Genomic DNA, 22583 nt, shown 5'->3' on the forward strand with positions numbered 1-22583 from the left:
CCCTTCAACGAGCTTTTTGTACGCATTCGTGGTAAGATTCGAAGCATTTAAAGTCGTAATAATAGTCGCTCTTATTGTCCGGCTTGTCGCCTTGTCTGTTGTCCAGCATTTAAAAAAAAAAATTTATATTACTGGAACGTTGACCAACTTGGCAACCTCTCCTATATTCATCAATAATTTCGATGGATCTGAGACTGACTAATTTAACAATAGGTGTGTGTTCTTTAAATTAGTGTAAATAATTCAGATTTGCCCAGTAATAATCTTAAACAGTTTTACCGCTTGTCAATAACAAGAATTAGTTTCATAAAGATGAGTGAAATTTAAGCTGTTGATCAACACAGCAATCAGTGTTAAGATTCCTCTGAACGGAGATCCTTTAATGCACGTTCTCATGGATGAATTGTCTTCCTAGTTTCATCTCTCGTTATTAAAAATAACAACCTACAAAACATGGAAGAGTACGTATCGCTAACCTCTCCCAATACACCAGTATCTCCTCTCAGCAATGCTTGTACCAGCCCAGGTGAACTCCATGCCTCGATGTCTGGGAAAGTTTGTGGAGTGTGTGGAGACAAGGTATGTACTATATTATGCTTCCTACTATTTTTCTGTTGAGGCACTAATTCAAGAATGTTTTATTGCATGGTTAAAGGCTTTAGGGTGTAACTTTGGTGCAACTACCTGTGAATCTTGCAAAGCCTTCTTTAGACGCAATGCCCTTAAAGGAAAGGTACATTGAAAATAAATATACATCTCATTATTTGTGTTGCTATGAACTTGCCATTCTTACTTTCTTCCAGGAATTCCGTTGCCCATTTGAAAACAATTGTAAAATAGATGCTGTGACACGAAGATTTTGCCAAAAGTGCAGGCTTAAAAAGTGCCTTGATATTGGAATGAAGAAGGAATTTATCATGTCTGAAGAAGAACGAACAGTAAAGAGAAGGAAGATTGAAGAAAATCGAATGAAGAAAACTAAACCTGGGAGGACAAATAATACAAAGATCAACTCCAAACAACTTATTCATCTCTTAAATGGTGGTGGAAGCAGAGCAAACCAGAGAAAAAGTGATATTAAATCTGAAGCAGAATCAAGTTTCTCTGATTCAGATGTCACTACAAGTCCCTTGGACAACTCTTCCGAGGGATTTCATGAAAGCCCTGCCTCTTCGAACAAAGCGACAATAACAGTGATAAGTAATCACCAACAATTGACACCAGAAAACAGAGGTATAAATAAGTATTTGCTCGGTTTTCCCCTTCACAGTGTCATCAACGTTTGACTTGTTTTCTCGCAATATAGGAAGAATGCTTGAAATGTCTCCTCCGGAGGATTGCCCAAGTGACAGCTCTCCGTCTACCGCCAATGGCGGGATGCGTAGTCAATCCATGAGCGTAGCCGATGCCTTTAATATAAACTTGCAGACCATGGATGCTTTATTAAATACTGCCATTTCAGCTGAATACAATGTCGTGGTCGATTTAGTTCGGGGCAATGATACTAGCCCACTGTCGCCAGTCCGTGATCGCCAACTGAATGAACTGGAAATGGCCAAGTTGCAGGAACTCGTGGTGGCAAACAAAGCCCTTTTGGCACCCTTGACGGAAGAACGGCCAGTCGATGTATGAGCAGTCACAATTATTTTAACAGTCATACTGATCTAAATCTTTTTATTTAATTCAACTTTGACAGCTTCATTACGATTCGGGGGACCCAACATTACTAAATGTTATCAATTTGACGGATATTGCCATCAGGCGAATCATCAAAATGGCGAAGAAATTGGCAGCTTTCAAGACTTTGTGTCAAGAGGACCAGATCGCCTTGCTGAAGGGTGGTTGTACCGAGCTGATGATTTTGCGCTCGGTCATGTCCTACGACGCCGACAAAGGATGCTGGAAGGTATGTGCAATTAATCGCGAATGAAAGGGTTTTGTGAGGTGGGACTGATGAGCTTTTCTCTCTCATCGTATTGGACAATAGATACCACACACGGACTCGCACATGAATCACATCAAAGTGGAGGTGTTGAAGGAAGCACAGGGAAACTTGTACGAGGAACACCAACGCTACATTCAATCTTTTGATCCGCTGTGGCGTTCAGACGAGCACATCATGCTGCTGCTGTCGGCCATCACTTTATTCGATCCCAACCGACCTCACGTCATCCATCGAGATGCCATCAAACTGGAACAAGAGTCGTACTACTATTTGCTTAGGCGCTATTTGGAGTCAGTGGTAGGTGGTTGCAAGGCCCGCTCAATGTTCCTCAAGTTGATTGCTAAAATCTCCGAGTTGCACATACTCAACGATAATCACGTTCGAGTTTACTTAGACCTTAATCCTAAAGAGGTAGAGCCTCTGCTTATTGAAATCTTCGACTTGAAGTCCAGATGATGCTGACGATCTCAGCCGTCTAGTCATTTCAAAATGAAACATCCAATTGGAAAAAATTTAACGTTCAGGGCTCGTCTTTCTTCCCCCATCAAATTTTTTTTTGTTTTGACGGTTTTTTTGCGTTTTTGCGTCGATCGTCCTTCGTTAAGTTTATTTGTATGAAAAGGTTTTTACATAATTTGATTTCGTGAACAATTGTGTCGTGCTGCCGCGCCATCCACTATTTTATATATTACCTTCCTCCACAATAGGAGGTACTATTGGTTTTTATTTTGTAAAAAAAAAAAAGAAAATGGAAACAACAATCAACGTACTGTGTGCCAAGATTCCAAATGTCTTAATAACTATCACGACATTTCGTCCCGACATTCTTCGCTCTCCCACGTCATGTAGTGTTCCGATCGTCGAGAAAATGAATAAAAGAAACTTGTGTCTGTATCGCGGTCGATCGTCGAGAATTCGTCATCCTGTCGCAGACGGACGGTTGCGTGAGTCAACATTGCCGAGATACCGATTAGATTACACACATCTGTCAAGCCTTGCTCCCAGCGTCGGATTCCATTATCTTACGTACAACAGAGATGGGTCGAAAACTAACCCAATGATCCTGAAAAAAACTTGGATTTTTCGAAACGAGAATTTTCAGCTCGCACATTTATTATTAGTTCCATGAACCATTCAGCGCGTTTGTCGTTTCGCAGTAAAACAGGAACTATAGTATAAGACGTATAGGCTGCACTCTCCTGTTTATTATTATCGAGCTACTTCTTTCTGCTTACTGGTTATAATGTCTTAAAAGCGGGTGGTAACGGAGCCCTATCCAGCAGCAGCAGTTTTTGACTGACGCACTAACGCGTGAGGGTTATTGGGTTCTCCAGCCACTTGTTTCCTCTTCTTAATTTTGTTCTTGCGTACTGGACCAACTATAAAGGAAGTTGATGACCAAAATAGCCCTGCGCTTTTGTTACGACTCAAGCAACGCTTGACTGCAACCAGACTTGGATGGATTTACATGTGACTTGATCATCTATCATTCAACGCGAATAGAAGACATTCCGATCCACAGAGCACCTTTGAAAAGTTGCTCCCAGGAAATGCGGCGCATATTACAGCATTGAGAGTAAGGAGTTTTATGTATTTTAATTGAAACAGAAATTATTCAGACATTGCTTATTTCGCCCCACAGTTCCAATTGGGATTGGTAATCGTTGGATTTAATATTCGCCCTTCCATTATTCAGCGATTTGATGGCAGCAGCAGAGACGGAAGGAAACAAGAAAGACAAGTCCGAGAGAACAGCAGTCTCGCCTTTATCTGAAATGTTCATCAACTGATGGGAAAGCGAAAGTGACGGCTGACATTTATCAGAGAGAGACGTGGGAAATGTCCACCAGCGGATCGATCGACGGAATCCTGTGCTGCCCAAGTGGTTTCTCCTCTTCCTCCTCGTCGTACGGGCTGTTGTGCATTGTGTGTTCACTGTCGTCGCGCTTCTGATTGAACTGCGTGGCTCCCCCAAACCAGTGCGGATGGCCAGACCGCCAGACGGATGGCTTCAGGAATGCCTGCCTTTTTTTCTTATTCCTTTCTTTTGTGTGTGGTGGCACTCGACTGCGTACTTGTCGTTGACTCTCTCTTATCCATCTAAACCAATCTAATCTGAAACTATAAATAGTAGGCAGCAGAGAAGAGCGTTACGCCACACCACTTTCTTGAGTGTTACCAGGAGGTAACTCCTTGCCATCAGCCGATATCTGCGGCGTTCTTCAATGCACCAAGACCTCGGGGACTACAAGGCGTTTCGTGATTGAATTCCCGACACATTCTACCGCCGATCCAGCCATTATGTTCAATGTTCAATGGTATATAGTCGACTGACAGATGGGAGCGTTATAGTGCCGTTATTCAAAGTCGGAAGAGATTCGCCCAACATTTTCTTTTTCCTGTACATTTTCGCTCGGGGTGGAAGGTTGCGTAGCGAATAAGTAGGCCGTCAGCACAACATTGTGAGAGTGGGAGTGATGAAATGACTCAGGCGGCCACAGCTGGCTATCCTGAAAAGACAGAACCAGCATTGGTGATCCCCGAATGTTTATTCGGTTTTTCCACATGAGCGAAGCTCGTCCAGCAGCTGTTTGTCCTAATATTAGAATGCTGTAGCTAGTACGTTTCGCTGAGTAAATGTTTCTCTTTCTTCACTGTGTTATTACGGGGTCATCTTCTCTCCAACGGTCAATCCCGACGAGACGGGGCAAAAATGATCAGCCGCGAGATGAAGTGCCGAGATGAATAGACCCAACCCAGACAAAACGCAGCCTGTCACCAAATAAAACGGTCCGTTTGTTTCTTCTCGCCAGAGTGGCTTCCTCTTCTTTTCTAGATTCTTTGCTTGGGGTAAAATACAAAGGAGCTGGCGGCATCGTTTATCAAGATCAAAAGAGCGACTCGATGGCATAAGTTTAAGACAAAAAAAAAAGGAGAACTTGGCTCTGGTGTTTTCTTGACAGGAACAAAAAAGAAGAAAAAGTTTTATTCTCCTCATGTGAAACGACCCTTTTAATGGTTCTATGGGCCATTAAAATCGTTCTGTTTGAATGAGCAAAAGATTTAACCAACTTGTGTCATCTTTTTCCTCTCATCTTTTTCTTTCTTGATTCATCTTCTTCCTGCCTTTTTTGATGGATCCCTTCATTCCCTTGTAATAATAATGAGTTATGCAGAAGTCAGTCTTCCAGATGCACTTTGATTTTTGATTTCATTACTTTCAGACTAGCCGGAAGTGGCTTCCATTCAATTCTGCTCCAGTTAATTTCCGCCCTTTGTTTCCTCCTCTTTTTACACCTGAGATAAACATTTGAACGATCGATAGTATCATCTTGATTAATTTAGGCTTAAGAGCCCCGTGTATGTTGTTGCACATTTTATTTTTTTACAGAAAATCCACGATGGATCTCGGCTATGTGTCATCCAGTCTCTGTGAAGATGGAGTCTACGTGATTTCCCCACGGAGATGATGAATCAAGATATTTCCTTCTGCCACCGCTGTATCCCGCCTGCCCGTGTGCTGCGGGATCTATCCTTGCATCGTTATGGGTCGTGCGCGGATGTACATACCCGATGAGATGGGCGTGGCGGAGGAGGAAGCCGATGACATGAATTGACGGGCAGTCTTATCGTCTTCATTCCTGCATGTTGAAACTGTACGGCAGCAATAGCCTTATAGACATTATACCGGAAGTATATAGAACCAGGGCCATAACAAGAGTCAACAGAGCCGCCAAAGACCATCAGTTTTGCAGGGGTAAGAAGATGACAGGAGCAGCGCAACAGCGAAAACGATACGACACGATTTGGTTCAACCCATCCAGCAGCAGCGAGTCCGATCAGATATGTTGTAATACTGTCCGCCTTGTGTATGCAGCAGCAGCAGACAGTCTGATGTTTTGTGTACACAGTCAGACGTTGTTTATATTACAAGTCATCCAATATATATCCACAGTGGATCAGAGCACAAGCAAAACGCTCGAATGTGAACACAATGGCAGAAAGCGTTTGACTGGCTCGGCCATCATAACTTGGACTGTGCTGAGCTGTCGTTCCAGCACAGCCATCAAAATAAGATCTATTCAATTTTGCTGTCTGCGGCTTTGTGATTTCCCTGCAACTTTATATCTTTAGCCCCTAGCTACTATCAAAATCATTTCCCAATGGGCGAATATAGCCTACTAGATTGCCTTAGGCAGAAGCACCGTAATAAACTTGCTTAATTTAGACTCGTTTTATTTCCTCAGTTGGGGGGGGAATCTCAAATATTCCAATCAGGATTCCATTCCAAACTTGGACCATTTGGTGTAAAACCATCACAAGTGGTGGGCGTTTCAAAAGTTACTACATTACGAAACAATTACACTTAAATGCAATAGTTTAAAGGGAAGAGGTGGGGTTATATAATCGTTAGACCTTGGCAATGTTGAAAAAAGATGCTACTTTTTCTTTTTCTTTAGACATTTTCTAACCTTTCCTCCATTGATTGCATCTTGGTAATATCCGCCCACTAATGAAAATTGAAAAATTGTCAGTAGTTTGTCTCCTGGTCAACTGGACAGGTGTTTTCCTCTCTGCTGTGACGTGTCGTTTGATTGCAAATTACGTGAACTGGTAGCAGCTTTTCGCGTGAATTCGTCGCGTGGTTCAACAACGAGTGGCGCGCGTGCTTGACGGTCGACGGAGGTGCGTGGCAGATTTTCACGGACCCCTGGATCGATTTCGTGCTCGGTAAGTCGAGATTAATTTCATTATCAAATGTGTGTCTTGGCCCACAAGTTAGCTAGCTATCCTATCCTTAAAGTACAGTTTAGAGTTTCTGTGTCCAATGGGGTCGTCGTGAAGTTTCTGTCGCATTCCGGTCGTGCAATTCCGCCGTTAGGTTAGGTTATGTCGTGTAATGTATTCACGTCTAGCCTACAAAGACGTCTAGTTCAATAAAGTTGATGTCTAAGAGTATATGTCCCTGATTACAACGTCATGGACATGAAAGCATTTGAATAACGCATTCAAAATCCGACATTTCTTTGCAGCTGCCTTCCATGTGCAACATTAATTATTGAATTTCAAGTCTGCCGCTTAAAGTACTTTTTGACCTTTTTTCGTATTCGTACCGTCAATATTATGGAGATTGTGCACTCAATGCCTCACGGGTGAGCCGAGTTATGCATATTGGAAGACGGGCAAGAAGAAGAAGTGCTGTGCAGGATATCTAATACCCAAAGGCTTATAAATTGTCTTTTTGCATCTGTTTCTATATGTATACACTCTCGTTAGATTATTTTTTTTCCTGTGAACGTCGCATACAATATGGACCACAGTCGGACCTTTGCTCTTGCTGATGCTCGGACGTTCTGTGAATTCCGGCGCCGACATTTGATACGCCCGTGTCTTTTTTGCCTTTAATTATTTCGGAAGCGAACCAGCAAGGGACCACGTAAACAGATTCCCCTCCCCCTTTCCTACGTCCCAATTGCCATCAACGTACATATCACCAATGGGAAAAGGGAAACCCAACTAGAAATCCGAGTTTCACTTCAGATTCGGTTTGCTTTTCCTTAGGTGCACTGCAAATTTATGGGTCGGAATAATAACAAGACCATCAGGAATCAAGTTGTCGTTTGAACTTTTTCTCTGTGTAATATGTGCGGGCGAGGAGCACGTACACATATTTATGGCCTGGTAGCGCAACAGTATATTTGCATTTGAGCTCGCGTGTTTTCACCATGAAAACACGGTGGGTCGGCGTAGAAAAGTTATTAGCGTCCTGTGCAACATCGTAGGTCATTTGTTAATTTCCCAGGGGGTAGCGAAAATTCCAGCACTTTTATCTCTTTTATTACGCGCAGTCTCACATATTGAATGCATAAATAATTGTCGTTGAATAGGAAATTTCGACGTTGAAATCTGAAACATTTAGATTTTCCAGTGGAAAATGAAACTAAACGAAATTCGATATTTACATCAGACAAGTTGTTGCATGATGAACGTTCCTATTTGTATTCATAACCATGGCTCGTGCGTGCAGCGGTAGCAATGGCAAATCTTTGTAGTAGCACTTTTCACTCGTGTTCCTTTTTTATTCCTTCTCCGCTTTCTCCACGGCAATTGGACTATATAAGGAGCAAAGGAAGAAGGAAGCAATCTTCCACTCGATAGGATCACCTCTTCAACTTCTTATTTCTGTCTCCTCTTCATTTTCTCTTTTCCTTTTTTCTTCTTTCTGGCTACGCCGCGGAAATCGATCGGCTCGAGAGTTTTCCCCGGACGTCATCCGTTGTTATTGACAGTGTGGAAATTGTAACTTTGTCTTTTTGGATTGTTGTACATTACAGCCAGAGGGGGGCTGGCCCTGGCTGTCATATCGGCCAATATGGCCACTGATTGGAAGAAAACGCGCAAACTATGCCTGCGGGCGAATCGATAAATACCCGAGACACGTCTGCTGCGTCTTTGGATGAAACTTGGTCATAGGTATGCAGTCGTAGAATGAGGCCTCTTTATTAATACCTATGTAATTTCATAATCGCTGCTCTGTATGTTTGGTTCGTCTATGGAAATACCTTGGCTCTTTTTGGATCTTATTAAATTATTCAACTCGTGTGAATAACTTCACCTGCCGCCGCTTCAATACTCTTTGATTTCTATCAGAGAATTTCGACTGCTGGGAAAAGGAATCGTTAAAGGGGGGGAAGGTCCATCATCTACGATTCAAAGGTCTTATTAAAGATTCTAATGCATCCTGGATGATTAAACGACGCTCCTGTATAATCTATACATGGGCGAACGTGTCTCGTCATTCTAATGGAGGCCCTAGATTTATGTAAAAGTTTAATGTTTTTGGCCTTTTTTAAGTGTAGGCAAAGTGTTAGAGTTGTTGTTGCATGTACATGTGTAATATCTTTTTCGTGGAATTTCATCTACGGGTATACACTGCACCCGATTGAAGTTGGCGGATGAGAGTATGCGATTGCGTGGGATGGTTCATTGGGGAATTAACGTCTATGGCCTCAGTTTACTACACATGTACGACCGTGTCGTGATGCGCCAGTCCCGAAATTTAAATGAACCCCCTGCATAAATCATCAGTGGGCGAGAGAGAAAGGGGGAAATAAAAAAAGGGGACTATACTAAATACGCCGAAACAATAAAAAAAGTGTACACCAATTCTCGTGAGAGCTTGGGGGAAAAATCTTCCATCTACTCCGCTTTTATCCATCCAGTAGTTTTTGTTTCTTTTCTTTTAGATTGGGCGCACGGCGGATCGACTCGAGAAGCAACGTGAGTGCTGGAGGGGGGGGGGGGAGATGATGGCCATCAAAGTGTCTTTGTCCAACTAAAATATATTATAGGAGCATGGAAACAGTGTGTAGGTTCTCTGTTGGAAGTGATCCAACAGATTTGCTTTGCTCCGTGAGGGCAATCAAAACAAACAGTTTTATTCCGGCGTTCACAATTTCGTTCCAAATGGATCTCTCAGTCTTTTTTCTTCGCTTCCGTCCGCAGTGGAATGAAAAAAAAATGTTTGTCCCAGTTTCTCCTTCTTCTCGGGTTCACTTGCCGGGTTTACCCACGTACCCTGAATGGTCAGGTTAAATGGCTACAGATAAATTAGCCGGGCACGACCGCGCCCATCGATTCTATTCACATGTTCTCATAGAGTGCTGGCCGGTCTTGTATCCTTTTGGACTGAGTGCTGTATATAGGTTTTTCCTCCGCCTGAGAATATTCCATCGTCGATCCAGCTGCTGCAGGATCGACAAGAAAACATCCACTTGATTTCGCCCCCCATTTCCTTCCTGTTTTTCCCCTTTCACTTTCGATCTTTTGCTCGACCACTTTTGCTGGACGTACTCTTGTTTCAAGTACAAACAACAAGTGTAATGCTCACTGTTTTGGGCGTAAGACTCTTATAGACGGTGAAAAGAGTTTTCTTTTCCAGCTCAACAAAGTGGAAATAAAGAAATCGGAAGAAATTAAATCGATTTGAATTTGTTCATGCAAATAACTGATATTCTTATTTCTCGCTCCAGCGAATGACAGATTTATAGTGGAAACTGTGTAAAAATCTAAGAAAACGTGCTAGCTGTTTTACAACGACTGAACACTGACAGTGGGCCATGGGGTGTATATCTTTTGTGAATGTCTCGTAATTCATTTTGTAGTTTTTGTGGGAAAACAAAATACGCGAGAGCTTTTCCACTGTGTGACGTTATCGATTATGTATTTCCTTGGCGTGACAATCAAAGCACAGGATTTTTTTATTTTTTTTTCAATTTAAACGACCAAAATAATAACGATCAAAAGAAGAAGGATCCATCGAACGAGAGAACAGCACACTTAATTTGTATGGTGATTGAACACGAAATCATTGACGAATTATATTTAATAGTAGGGCTCTATATTTATATGTACACACATTGAGATATGAAAAGAAACAAAATTTGGCCAATGTACAGCGTAGTAGCAGCCGCCCCTTTAAAAAACCGGAAGTGGAGAAAAATGGATGAAAAATAAAAACATTGATTGACATTTACAATTTGTTGCTGCTGCTGTTTGTGATGTGATGGTGGACTAGTTGTGTACAAGTTTTTGGCAGCTGTTAACAGTTGGTGACGGCTGCGGCGGATGGGTTGTTGGCTGCTGCTGCAGGGCTATTAGTGATAATGAGGGCGCTGGCGTCTGCCAACTCGTCAAATGTCATGAACGACGTCTTGGCCGCCGACGAGGAGCACTGCGGGCAGGTGTCGGATGTTACCGGCGAATACGTCATGGGGGTCAGTTCAATCACGACAGACGGTTGTTGCTGCTGCTGTTGCCATTGATTCCGCTCGACGTTGTTGGTGGTGGCTTTTCCATCAGCCGAAGTAACGGGCGATGTGGCGTTGGCGGCCGTTTCAAACGTCGGCTGATAGTCGTCGTCGTCGTGATTCATCAGTTCTCCGTCTTCCGTCTCGCCCGGAAGCAGGATCTGCACACATGATGTAGCACATTCAGCATCACCCTCAGAATCTGACTGGAGATTCGCAGAAAGAAGAAAAACAGCCCAAGGAAAAAATGGGGGAGGCAGAAAGTAAAGAAAAGCCCCCAAAAAAAAGGGGTGGTGAAAAAAATGTTTCCCACCCAAAGAGAAAATTGCGGAAGAAGGAAGAAAAGAAAAAAATAAGTCAAGATGCTCACTACAGATCACATCACATTCACAGACACACATATATTTATATAAGCTACACTTTTTTTCTATTTTTCGACAGGGACATAGATCAAATATTTAGTCTGATGGACTCTGCCACTGGCCCGCTGCTGCGGTAATGATCTTTTTTCGGTTCCGGGAATGTACGTGAGCTGCAACATCGTCCACCCAAATGGAGTTTTTGAGGTTCAGAGATGCCGCTATCTCGATAATAGGCTCTGTCTTTTTGGCCGTCCGATAATAAATCATTGCCGGAATTCGCTTTGAAACAGTGGCGCGCCGTGAGTTATATAGCATCTAAGCTTTATAGAGTGTTATGAATGATGATGTCGGATTTTTACGTTATTCCAAGGGGTAAAAAAAGGGGGGAAACCGCAGGAGAGAGAAATCATTCACGAGAGAGAGAGAGATGTAGTTTATATCTGGGCTGGTAATAGAGGGGGTTGAGTCGGACGTCGGTGTAGGTTTAGAAACCATCAGCTTTGGCATTCGTTTAGGTGGAGGCGGCCCTCATCCGATCCATCAACGTCCCGCCACTTCTCTTCTGCTGGCGCATCCTTGTCCTTTTCTCATAGCACTCTCTCTATCAAGTACCACTTTTCTTTCTCGATATCTATATATATACCCCGTTGGCCGCTGTACGAGTGTGCTGTGTGCCATCCTCTTATTTTCTTTTTATTTTGGCAGTGTCGCCGAATAGAAGCCAAAGTCGCGCTAAAGTCGCCCGTCTCTGCTCCCTAAGAGAAAATCCTGATCGATTGTGTCCGGACACATTTTCTTCTATCCCGCTCGCTCGTTCTATCCCATTTTTACTCTCTTTCCTTGGTAACGCGCTTTCTATTCTATATAAAAATAGCTACTTTTAATGCAACTTGAAAAAGATATTAGACTGTAATATTGTTTAAGTTGCTGTTGCGGGAGTGGTTAGACGATCGATGCGTAGGCGCCGTTGATCGATTTGTCCATCAACGACACACCACAGGAACGAATAGATAACAAGGGGAGGTCTACTACTACTACGCAAGATGCAGTATCGCTAATAACATTTGATCTATTTCAGCCATCGTTAATAATGCAGAAAAGTGAATTTTTGTTTTACCTGGGGCGATTGATTCATTGGATTGGAGCGAGTGGCATCGCGTTGCTGGTCGCCGTTGACTGAGCGTTTCTGATTAGCGGCCGAGACTGCAGCGTCGATGGGCATCGATCCTGGGACAGGATTCATGACGCTGGCGGCCCCGACGACGCCGCCGGTGCTGGATGAAGCGGCCGGCGCTGGGAAGCAAGGCAGAATGCGTTTGAGCTCCTTGCGGAAGTTGTCGTTGAGCCAGGCGTAGAGGAAAACGTTGTAGCAGGTGGACGACATGGCGATCGTGTGAGCCAAGAAGCTGCAGGCCCCACGTAAAAATAAAAAAAGTTCATTAGAACCCGGAAACGGTTGGTTGGAGGATTAATCAACTGACAAGCAAAGGTTGTAGTATTTCCACCAGGCCATTCCGTATTCGGCGTAGAGGTCGTTGAGCAAGTTGATGAGATTGAGGGGCATCCATGAGGCTCCGAAAATGGTCACCATGGCAATCAGCATGCGATTAGTGCGTCGCTTGCGCTCGCGATCCAGCTCCTCACCGCGGCAACTCCTCAGACGGATTTTGGCCTTTTCACGGCTGCGGTCGGCCAATTTGAGCGACACCTGATGTCAACAAACAAACCAAACCCGACATGTTAAGTGAGAGGAGCTATAAAACGATCGATATCATTTCGCTCTAGAATTGATTCCTAGAACATGGCCCCCTTCCAGCACAGTGCACTAATGAAGCTTCTGCATGAATATCACAGTGTTTTTTGTTTGTTTTTATTTTGCTTCTGGCAACCGGCGGAATTACAGTGCCTGCGGAATTGTGTAAGATATGAAGGGGCGTCGCCGTCGGTCCGTCAATGAATATGAAGCTAATTATCCGAGACTTGGTTATTCATTAAACAAAGTTTGTCAGATGAAAGTTGTCTAAACCTTTTTGCAGTCGGAATGAATTTGAGAGAGAAGGAAAAAAACAACCCGAGATGCTCTTTTGATTTTCCTGGAAAACACGGAGGACTAATGAGCCGTGAAGTGCAACTAGAAACTCGATTGGTCGTTTCGTAAAACGTTCGTGCAGCTTATTCCAACAAGTTTTCTTCTTTTTTCCCCCCGGCGGGAGCTTGTGACGGGACCAATAGTCATCACGGCCAATATCCTGTTGCCCTTTTGAGATGTTGAAAGCTTTCGCGTGTCACTCGCCCGTCTTCATTTGTCCAAGTGTCACATCAAGGACCCAATTTCTCTCTCGAAAAGTCTGAGTGGGTGGAAGTTGAATCATTATTATGATTACCTTGGTGTAGGCGAAGGCCATGATGACGAACGGGACGACAAACTGCATGACGGACGTGACGGCTCCGTAGATTTGCCGGTCGTAATCCGACGTCCTGTCGGCCAATTCGTGTATGATCAGTACAAATCATTATTTCAATTGTTATGATTTAATATTAATACCAGCTCTCCTCGCAGTACGTGACGTTTGAGATGATTCGAATGTCGACGAAAATGCCGTAGGGCAGTGTGGCGCAGAGTGCCACCAGCCAGATGATGCAGATGGTGATCCAGCAGGTGGTCATTTTCATCCGCGGGCGGAACGGATACAAGATGACGAAGAAACGGTCGATGGCGATCGAAGTCAACGTCAGCGTCGACACGTACACCGATGTCCCCTGTGTGTTCACAATTTTTACATTGAAATTTTCCTTTTTTAAAAAATCTACAAGTCAATGTCTTTTATCTTATTAGATTTGATTTATTTATTTATTCAGAGTGCGGGTGTCAAAGTTTTCTCTCGGTGCGTCACTATAGCAATGAAATCGGCTTGGCCGGAGTAGTAGCAACTCTTGGCGGAATTGTATCTCAAAAGCTTCTTTTGATCACGAAAGGTCGCGTACGGGATTTTTACCATCTGACGATGATGGTTGAAAAGAAGATGCAAATTGTATTTGGGGGAGGGAAATACTTTGATAGCACTCACCTGTGAGTAGGCCACCAAGTGGCACAGGATTTTGCCGAAAATCCACTCTTTGAGGAAAAAGTAGAGTGGCGTGAAGGGGACGGCCAGGACGCAGAGTAAAATGTCGGACAGGGCCAAATTGGCGATGTAACAATTGGTGACGGTTTGCATGGCTTTGTTTTGGGCCACGACGAAGACTACTAGGACGTTGCCCACCAATCCCACGGTGAAGATGACGGCGTACAAAATGTAAATGTGGACCTGGACGGCCGGGCTGCTCTTCAAGTAATCCTCCGACTCGCCAGTCCAATTGGTCCAATTACTGCCGTTGCTGCTCTCCAAATAGTTGGGGTTGTTATTCAGGCCAGCGGCACCAGCACCACCGGTCGTCAACAGCAAACTGGTGCTGCTCACGTTGGCTCCGTCATCTTCGTACATCATCATCGTGACTATTTTTTGATACAGCTGTCTGTCGTAGGAAATTCGGAAGTCAGGCCCCGCAATCAGCGGCACCTAAAAATAACCTGGGAAAGAAGAAATTGGTCCAACTGCTGTCAATGTTGTGTCACAGTTATTCTATAATTGTTCGTTACCCCCAAAAGAGTAACTCAAAATCTGTCATTTGCAGTTCTGTCGCAATCAACCGAATGTCACCGGAACTAGACGAAACATTATTCATTTAAAAAACAAAATATTTCGCGTCACCATGGCAACGGTTGGATTCCGATTTTTCGGTATCGTCAGATAATGAGTTGAAACCTATGGTGATGAGTGGGTGGTGGTGGTGGTGAAGAATAAAATCATCTCGAGATTGGTAGGTGGGAAGTCTCTGGAGAGTCAACACAATAAAAGCAACACACACACACCCACATCAAAGGTGGATTTCAACGTGATTTCTGCTCTGCCATTTTCCAAGATTTTTCTTTCATTTTCTTCATCGAAGGATAAATTATTTTTAAGCCAAAAGATTTTGAATTTTCTCATCCGCTTCATTCACACCCAACGAACCGCCCCCCCCCCTCCTGAGTTTGGTTACGTGGAAACTCATCATCCTCTTTGATTAAACCAACAGAGCAGCTCGTCTCTTTTGATGTGAACGCATAGCGACATGTGAATTGTAATGTCGAAGATGTATTTTATATTCGTCTTCTTCGAGGAATTTTGCCTTTTCTATTCTTCACGTTGAGGCGCTGATTATAAAAGCGATGGACTGGGAACCACACACGTGTCGAACGCAATCACTGCATCAACTCTGTACGACGCCCTACGCAATTCTTGCACGTACACGCTTTAGCCTTTAGCGGCAAAAATATTCTGGGAAAATGAGCGTCTTTTTATTTTTAATTTTTTAAAGGGAATGACAAATAACAAAGCCAGTTTTTTTTGTTTTGTTATTGATTAAATATCTTTTTTTTTTAAATAATAACGGGGAAAAAGAAAAATATTTACTGCGAAAAATCAATATCCTACGAGACAACAGCAGCAGCAGCCAGGGATCTTTTATTTTTATTTTGTAATTATTACGCCGAGATTCGCCATTGTATGGGACGAGGAGAAAGATCAATCAACAAGCCAGAGGAGCGTGTTATTGCTTTGGATATTGGCAGTGTACAACACACCGGCCCCGACTTTATTATAGACACGGCTATAGCAGATCATTCCAAGATGCGGTTTCCAGAAGGGAAAAAGATTCCAGCTTTACGGTTGACGGGCAATAATATAACCCTACCCAAGTATTTTATGTTGGGTAATGGACCCCCACCCTTTTAATATCAACTCAACAACAACTTAGACACGTATTCAATACGCGACGGTGTGGTGTATGTATGCTGTATAGAGTTGAGAGGAGCTTTGACCTGAAATGGAATCCATTTCCTCTTCCATCATCCGTCCGACTCTGCACAGCAGTTCCGGCCTTTTTCCCCCCGACGTTCGTTCCGTCAAAAACTGGTACGGTAACGGGTTGTATTCACGACCGTTGGCTTGTGTGATGGCGTGTTCCGGTCGTGTTTTCTATATGCGACGCTTATCAATAACACGAAACTACCAACTCGTCACTTATTGACGGCACGCAAGTAAAGTAGCGAGTCAACAAAACAGCTGTTAGTTTATGCGCTAGTTCTTTTAATAATGCCCCCCCCCCCACCCCATTATAGCGAATGTATGGGGGGGAAAAAAGGATCCCTTGCGGTGGATCACGCTACAGGGTGCGGAGGTGTGCAGACACAACACGGCCTTTAATCAAGGAAAGCGAGAACAAGTATTGCATAACAGTTGATTACACGGGTTGTTATCGCCTTTGCTCGTTAGTCGATTTGAATATGAAATCAAAGGAGGGAAAATAATGATTTCCTCCGCCCGGATGATTAAAAGGTCGAAACTCGTCTCTGTCGTAATTGGGGGGGAAATTAGACTTTCAACATTCGCTCGACTAGACATCGCACCCCCTGTCCTTTTTAGTTCAGTCAAATGGAAATCGAAACATGTGTAATATCCTACGTCGTAGAGTGCCCCCGTCTAACTGTCAAGTCACGAGAAATGATCCCGTTTTCCTGCTGGACGCTACCGGACAACAGCGAAAGCGAAACAAAGTTGCCCAGTTGTCGAGACAACTGACAACTTTGCGACCATCGACCGAGCAGCTGAGCGCAGATTTATTCGTCACGCTAACCATTCACGAAATTCTACTAATGTAAAACATCAGCCAAAGATTTTTTTAGGACTATTTCTTTCACTCACGCCACGACTCCCGTCGTCCGCAATGTCACTCTAATCAACATTAACACTGATTAGCGCCCCACCCAGTTAGATGTCGTGACAGATAGCCACTAGCCGGAATTTCTTTTTGGTCGGGAGTTGCATCAAATTACGTAGTAATGTATTATGTATATAGTTCTATCATGTTTTAATTAGGATGGTGAATTGCCTTTCCTTTGGCTTGGGGCCAGTTTTCTTGGCAAGATTTCTTCGTATTATTAGTCTACCACCAAATGATCTGTGGCTTTAATAGATCTACCCTGAGCTTCTACTCGATCCCTTGTACCCCAGCAATTTCTATGGGTTTGAATAATAATCTGACAGACAGACTACTACTACACCAAAGTACAACACGAAAATGGTTCACACAAATGAATGTCAAGTTTGAATTTCTCAAATATTCTACCTCACAATAGAGTAAGAAAGTTGAACAACCAAAGTAATATAGTTTGAGGCAAAGTCCCAGGGCTAGATTCCCAGTAATCATTTGTGTGCAACACCACAACTCTACAAGCTTTCATAATCAATTAAAACTACCACGAATGCCAAAGTTCAAATTGACTTATCTTCTAATACTCCTTTGTATTTGCAGGTTGGTGAATTGAAGAAGAAGAAAATCGACTAGTTCCACGTATATTCTTCACGTTTGAATGGTCTAACTGATTGAACACGTCATTTACAACTGTTGAAAGTGTCTAGTTTGATTGTTGCTACGAGAACTTCAGCAGACGACGCCATCATCGCTGCTGAGTGCTGTCTGCTCACCAACAGTGGCGTTTTCGAACTTTGCCTTTTGCCTAACGATAGGCAAAAGATTATGGCGGATTTTATCTCTCACATCCACGGACATCCGAGTGTTTGAATCCCCTACACAATAACAACTGGGTGTTGCCCGAGCTGCTAATTCCACGGAGAGCAAAGTAAGTGTCCATTTTCATTTGGAATCGACCCTATTTAGATTATTTCTTCGTTTGCTTGGTGTACGTGTATGTATATGGTTACCGGCACACGTGGGGCCTAGACCTGGAAGGAAACTAATATCTGCAGTCTTATTTCATGTTCGTTTGTTTTTGTTGCCAGTCAAACTGGTAAACAATTGTGCTGCCAGTTTGATGTAACTCGGGTTGTTTATCGACCTATCCTATAACGAATTTACGCACGAATATCTCGTCAGTGGGGTTTTCCCGTGTCTACAAAACAAAGTTGGGCAGAGATCTCAGGAAGTGACGTTGGAAATAACGAAGTGCGTTGTGTTTTGATTAGGACACGAACGAAAGAAAGTCGTGTGACGATATCCGATAACTTTTTTCGCGTAATCGTATAGATGTAACGTCGTCTGTGCACCAAACCGTTTCTGCTTTTGGTTGCACATTTCGTTCCTACTTTTGGTTTTGATGTGACCAAGTTTGATCTGACGAGTTGAGAGTTTTCGGGGGGGGGGGGGGCTTTGATTAAAAGGGGAATTTTTTTTCCAGCTGTGTGATGACGCACTAAACTTGATTTCCGGAGAAATGTCACGCAACTACCGAAATCCATTCGTTTCGACGCTCTTGATTGAATTTTTGATCAGAGATAACCATCAGCAGTTGCCGACAGTTTTACCTTTTGCTCTTTTTCAATTCATCACCGGACTGGGGAAAAGAGAAATTGTGATGGCCCTCCGGGAAACACTCGAGAAATTACTACTTTGAATCTGAAATCGTTATATTGATTCAACTGGTGATAATGCGATGACTAAGAAACATCAACACACAAGAAAAAAGACGAACGTGGCATATAAGTATGCGCATAATTATACCAGAAAAACGAATGGGTGTGATCCAATCCATCATCAATGTTGGTATCGTTGAGTGCGCTGTTGGAAAATTTATTTTGTTACTTATTGTTTCAGCTTGGCTTTCGGCAACTTTTCGTTTCGTTGATCCTCGTGAAATATTTTAGGATCGATTTTCTCTTTTCTGTCTTTACCGCAGTAAAATTTCTCGTTGCATGTTTTTGTAGAGTCTGACGTAATTATTGCGCTTTCTACGGACAGTTCCCTGGACGGACACCCGAATGTAGACGACGTTAAATAAGCGACTGGGTTCCTGGCTAGGATTTGCTGTATATAAATCGTCTTGGCTACATAAATATCGGTGGAGGGAACAAAAAAAGGAAGAAAAAAAGTTGGCAGCGTCACGGATCCCATGGCCGACTGATGTATAAAGGCGAGTTAATCAGCGGCAATGGGCGTCGGCACATATTATCAAGAGGTGTGTTGTTGACAAAGATGGTGTGTACTTAATTTATCCGTTTTTTTTCACGCGGTCGAAAATTGATAGCTTCCCTATTTTTAGTCTTTCAACCAAATGTGTCGTGTCACTCTGGCTGATTATTCAGACACTTTTTCTATCCATTTCTCAATTATTTGCCTTTTTTCTTGTTGATTTGTTTTTTAAAAAGAAGAAACTAAATGGCTCCCATCTTCTGCAGTCGACGTGAAGGATGCGGTCCATCTATCAACCCCTGTACATGTTTGCTTGGCTTTTTGTCAAAAGAAGTGGGCCGATTCTTGTTGACGTAACACTTGACGTTGCTTTTAACTAGGGCCGTTCAAAAGAGCTGCTCACCGCAGTTGAGTCCAAAGAGTTTTGAAAATCCAATTTACCCATCAGTGACGACCGTGTTCGTATTATAACAAGTGCAAGGCGCTTAAAAAACAAAATTTTGCGGTTCGAGTATAAAAATGAACGTACCTCTTTGACTTTTTAGTTGTTGCTGGATGGTTTTATAGAGAAAACGGGGCTGGCGGAAGAAAAAACAGAGACACTTTTGACAGGCAACAAGAAGCGAAGGGGGTATATTGAGTGTGTGTGTATGTTGAGCTGGAATAACGGACCCATGGACCTATCCGTTGGCACAGTCGATCGGCAACTGGATGCGAGTCGGGACCTGGTCTGATATTATTTCCGCGCTCCTTTCAAGATCAAGGAAGTGAGCGGAAAGGAGCCCAGGAGCGGACACGGCACAAGAGTCCTCCTCCTCCTTTTTTTCGCTCGTGCGGGACTGGCACAGCACAGGCGCGATGGCGATGAGTCTCTCGTCATAAGGAAAGAAAAAGTGATAGGGGGGCGTTCTTCCTTGTCTTTTTTTCCCTCTCTCTTTACTATATTATGAAATGGGGTGGGGGGAGCAACATATAATCATCTTGAGAGAGACACACAGAGACGACCCTTCAATCTTATCGGTCTTCCCCTCAATTCCTCCGGCGATATTGCCTCTCCTCTCGCAGTATCACTTTTATCTCTTATCTCTTTTCTTTTTATTATTTCCATTTTTTTGACAAATTTGATGATGGCTGCTGGACCTTCTCCTCCTTAGCCCCGGGTACTCGTTCAAATTGCAAATTCTTTATGCCATCTCGTCAAACAACTAACAAAAAAGAAGGTTTATCTTAGCCGGGGGGGAAACTTGCACTTGGATGAGGTATACACTGGACACACAATGCCCATCGTTATTCCTATATAATGAATAAGGAGCAGTACGTGTAGAAATTTGAAAAAGAAAAGAAAACATTTCAAGCCTGTTGCAGAGCGTCGCCTACGCGTTTCCATCATTTTGTGAACATGTTGAAAAAGTAACAAAGTTTTTTTTAAGTTGAATCAGACTATATTCAAATTTGTAAAGTTGTTGATGGGTCATTCATGCGACTTTCGATATTTTGTCCGCCATCAGCGATCCATTCACGTTTGAAATGGAAAAAGAATTGCCCGCGCTTTTTCCCAGAAGATGCCCGTCGAGCTTTCTATATCCTTTTGGATCGTGGAAACGGAAATAGACAGACGGGCGACTCCTGTTTAGGACTCGTTTTCTTTGGCCGTTTTCCTTGTACACAAGAGAGCGGAAAAGCGCTGCTCGGCAGTTGAATCGAGCAGTCGAGAAATGTTTATAAACACACACACAGCAAGACTTTGCCCGTAAATTCGTCGAATATCAACAGCTCATTTCAGAATGGGCCGTGGCTTTGAGATAAAAATGTCCGACTGGACGACGATTGAAACGCACCGGGGCACCGCCCTGGCCGCAAAGTTCCGCGTTTCTATTAAAATTAGAAAAAACCATAAAAATCTGTTGTCGATTTTCACTTTTCTCTCGCCCGCCAAAACTTTAATGTTTCCACCGACGGACTAATTACGGTGTACTAAACGAGATCTATTCATTTATTTACTTTGCCGTGTCATCGGTTCAAAAGGCGGAAGTTGAGGCAATTTAGCCGGCGCTATCCTGTTTTTGAAACGGTTTCATGTGGCTTGAGATTATTTGGGAAATATTTGGAAGATGCTTCTATTCTAATTCTTGATTCTGCAGAAGAAAAAGGAAATGGATCGATGCCAAGTTTGAGTTATATCTACCCACATCGGTGTGCTAAAAAATATTCCTGGATTGGATATGAAATCCATTTGGAGAGTGGTCTTGCATATGGAGAGAAATTTAAAGAAAAGAAGTTTTTGGGGTCGAAGCGTCTTACCGTGCTTAAAACCCAACTTTGGTTGGATTTCTTTTTATCGGAACTTGTGCCTACGTGTGTCGTGCACTTTTTCATTTCTCCTCGCCGGGCCGTATTTGTTCGCTTATTATATAGCCCAGCAAGACTATCTCCTTTTTCCTTCTGTCCTGACGACAAGACGTCTTACGAGGGGGGTCCTGCATGTTATCTCTGGGGTGGAGGCTTAATACCTATATATGCATCATCCGAAAAGCTGCTTGTTCCGTTCGCTGCTGTGCAAGTCCCCCCCACGCTGTTTTGTTTCCCTTTTTCTTCTGTATTTTCCCAGGGTCGGTCTGTCGTCGTTGTCAAGGATTTCTCGATCCCTCAAGAGTCTTGAAGCATGTGACGTTGTCTCTCTTTTCTCGCTCTCTCTCAGACCTCTATCGACATTACAAATAACAAAATCAATATAGGTTTTAGTTGTTTTTCCCCTTTTTTTGATTTGACTCGGTGGTGCGCGGCTTCATTGAAAATGGGCCGACGATCCGGCGACAAGTTGTTTCTGTCTTAGACAGGAGATTTGAAAACCATTTGGCGCCTGGATTTGAAAAAAAAAATAGGAGAAAACTATAGGCGAGGTGTTTGTCGCTTGTACAAACTTTGCTGCTCTCCCGTCAATGGGAACGCGCGCGCTGTGTCGCATATTTGATTTAGTTGGGTGATGAATGTCGACTCTTTCGTGGTTCACGGAACTCCCGTTGTCACTCCCGTCTCGACGTTTTTCAATTCGCACCTTGCCAACTCGAAACTAGTCAAACCAATAAGTTGTCAGGCAAAGTTGGACGCATTTACTATTATTATTATCATTTCTTCTCCAGGTTGAGCAGGAGAAGCTCTGAATGAAGAATCATTCAATTTCCAATTCACGACGTTTTTTCATTTCAGAGAAAGAAGAAAAATATTCCTAGGTGCTCGTATTTTCTTGTTTGTGCAACTGTATTTATTCCCTTAATACCTTCGTTCGTTGGGTTTATTTTATTTTTTTCCTTTTCCTCCCCTGTTCGACTGACGTGTTTTGTTTGTCTCCTATCTTTCCTACACAGAGAGAGGACAAAGATCAACGGGAGGGAAAAAACCGGATCGATGAAAATGCCATTTTCCTTCGCTCTTCTTTCACTTTTTCTTGTTGTTGTT

At 43.2% G+C, this 22583-nt stretch overlaps 2 protein-coding genes across 6 annotated transcripts; one reads left to right on the forward strand and one right to left on the reverse strand.

The window, feature by feature from the left end:
- The first annotated feature begins 15 nt into the window (after positions 1–15).
- On the forward strand, positions 16–2839 carry LOC124190029 (nuclear hormone receptor HR96-like). Of its 2 annotated transcripts, none has more exons than XM_046582545.1 (7): positions 16–31; positions 416–579; positions 656–733; positions 804–1233; positions 1307–1626; positions 1697–1906; positions 1988–2839. In XM_046582545.1, exons 2-7 carry the CDS (start codon positions 454–456, stop codon positions 2399–2401), a joined length of 1578 nt encoding a protein of 525 aa, XP_046438501.1. In that variant the 5' UTR covers positions 16–31; positions 416–453; the 3' UTR covers positions 2402–2839. The 2 variants fall into 2 exon arrangements, with proteins under 2 accessions (XP_046438501.1, XP_046438500.1); XM_046582544.1 differs by having other exon boundaries at positions 25–213.
- Positions 2840–10152: 7313 nt separating this feature from the next.
- On the reverse strand, positions 10153–19942 carry LOC124190028 (prolactin-releasing peptide receptor-like). 4 transcript variants are annotated; one of them, XM_046582542.1, is made up of 7 exons: positions 19657–19942; positions 14186–14688; positions 13663–13877; positions 13502–13595; positions 12599–12825; positions 12235–12523; positions 10153–10916 (listed from the first exon to the last, which is right to left on the reverse strand). In XM_046582542.1, exons 2-7 carry the CDS (start codon positions 14606–14608, stop codon positions 10548–10550), a joined length of 1617 nt encoding a protein of 538 aa, XP_046438498.1. In that variant the 5' UTR covers positions 14609–14688; positions 19657–19942; the 3' UTR covers positions 10153–10547. The 4 variants fall into 4 exon arrangements, with proteins under 4 accessions (XP_046438498.1, XP_046438496.1, XP_046438499.1 ...); XM_046582540.1 differs by having other exon boundaries at positions 10153–10961; positions 19657–19941; XM_046582543.1 differs by lacking the exon at positions 19657–19942 and having other exon boundaries at positions 14186–18272.
- Between the last annotated feature and the right edge of the window lie 2641 nt (positions 19943–22583).

The sequence above is a fragment of the Daphnia pulex genome, chromosome 3 (assembly GCF_021134715.1).
Source record: "Daphnia pulex isolate KAP4 chromosome 3, ASM2113471v1".
Taxonomy (NCBI): domain Eukaryota; kingdom Metazoa; phylum Arthropoda; class Branchiopoda; order Diplostraca; family Daphniidae; genus Daphnia; species Daphnia pulex.

What these genes read in the sequence shown, in the direction of transcription:
- LOC124190029 (XM_046582544.1), top strand. Translation starts at nt 183, where the DNA reads ATGGATCTGAGACTGACTAATTTAACAATAG. An exon ending in ACTGACTAATTTAACAATAG is followed by an intron (nt 214 to 415) that starts GTGTGTGTTCTT and finishes TTGTCTTCCTAG; the next exon opens with TTTCATCTCTCGTTATTAAA. An exon ending in GCAATGCCCTTAAAGGAAAG is followed by an intron (nt 734 to 803) that starts GTACATTGAAAA and finishes ACTTTCTTCCAG; the next exon opens with GAATTCCGTTGCCCATTTGA.
- LOC124190028 (XM_046582540.1), bottom strand. Translation starts at nt 14,608, where the DNA reads ATGATGATGTACGAAGATGACGGAGCCAACGTGAGCAGCACCAGTTTG. An exon ending in ACTTGGTGGCCTACTCACAG is followed by an intron (nt 13,878 to 14,185) that starts GTGAGTGCTATC and finishes GTGAACACACAG; the next exon opens with GGGACATCGGTGTACGTGTC. An exon ending in AAATACTACAACCTTTGCTT is followed by an intron (nt 12,524 to 12,598) that starts GTCAGTTGATTA and finishes TGGGGCCTGCAG; the next exon opens with CTTCTTGGCTCACACGATCG.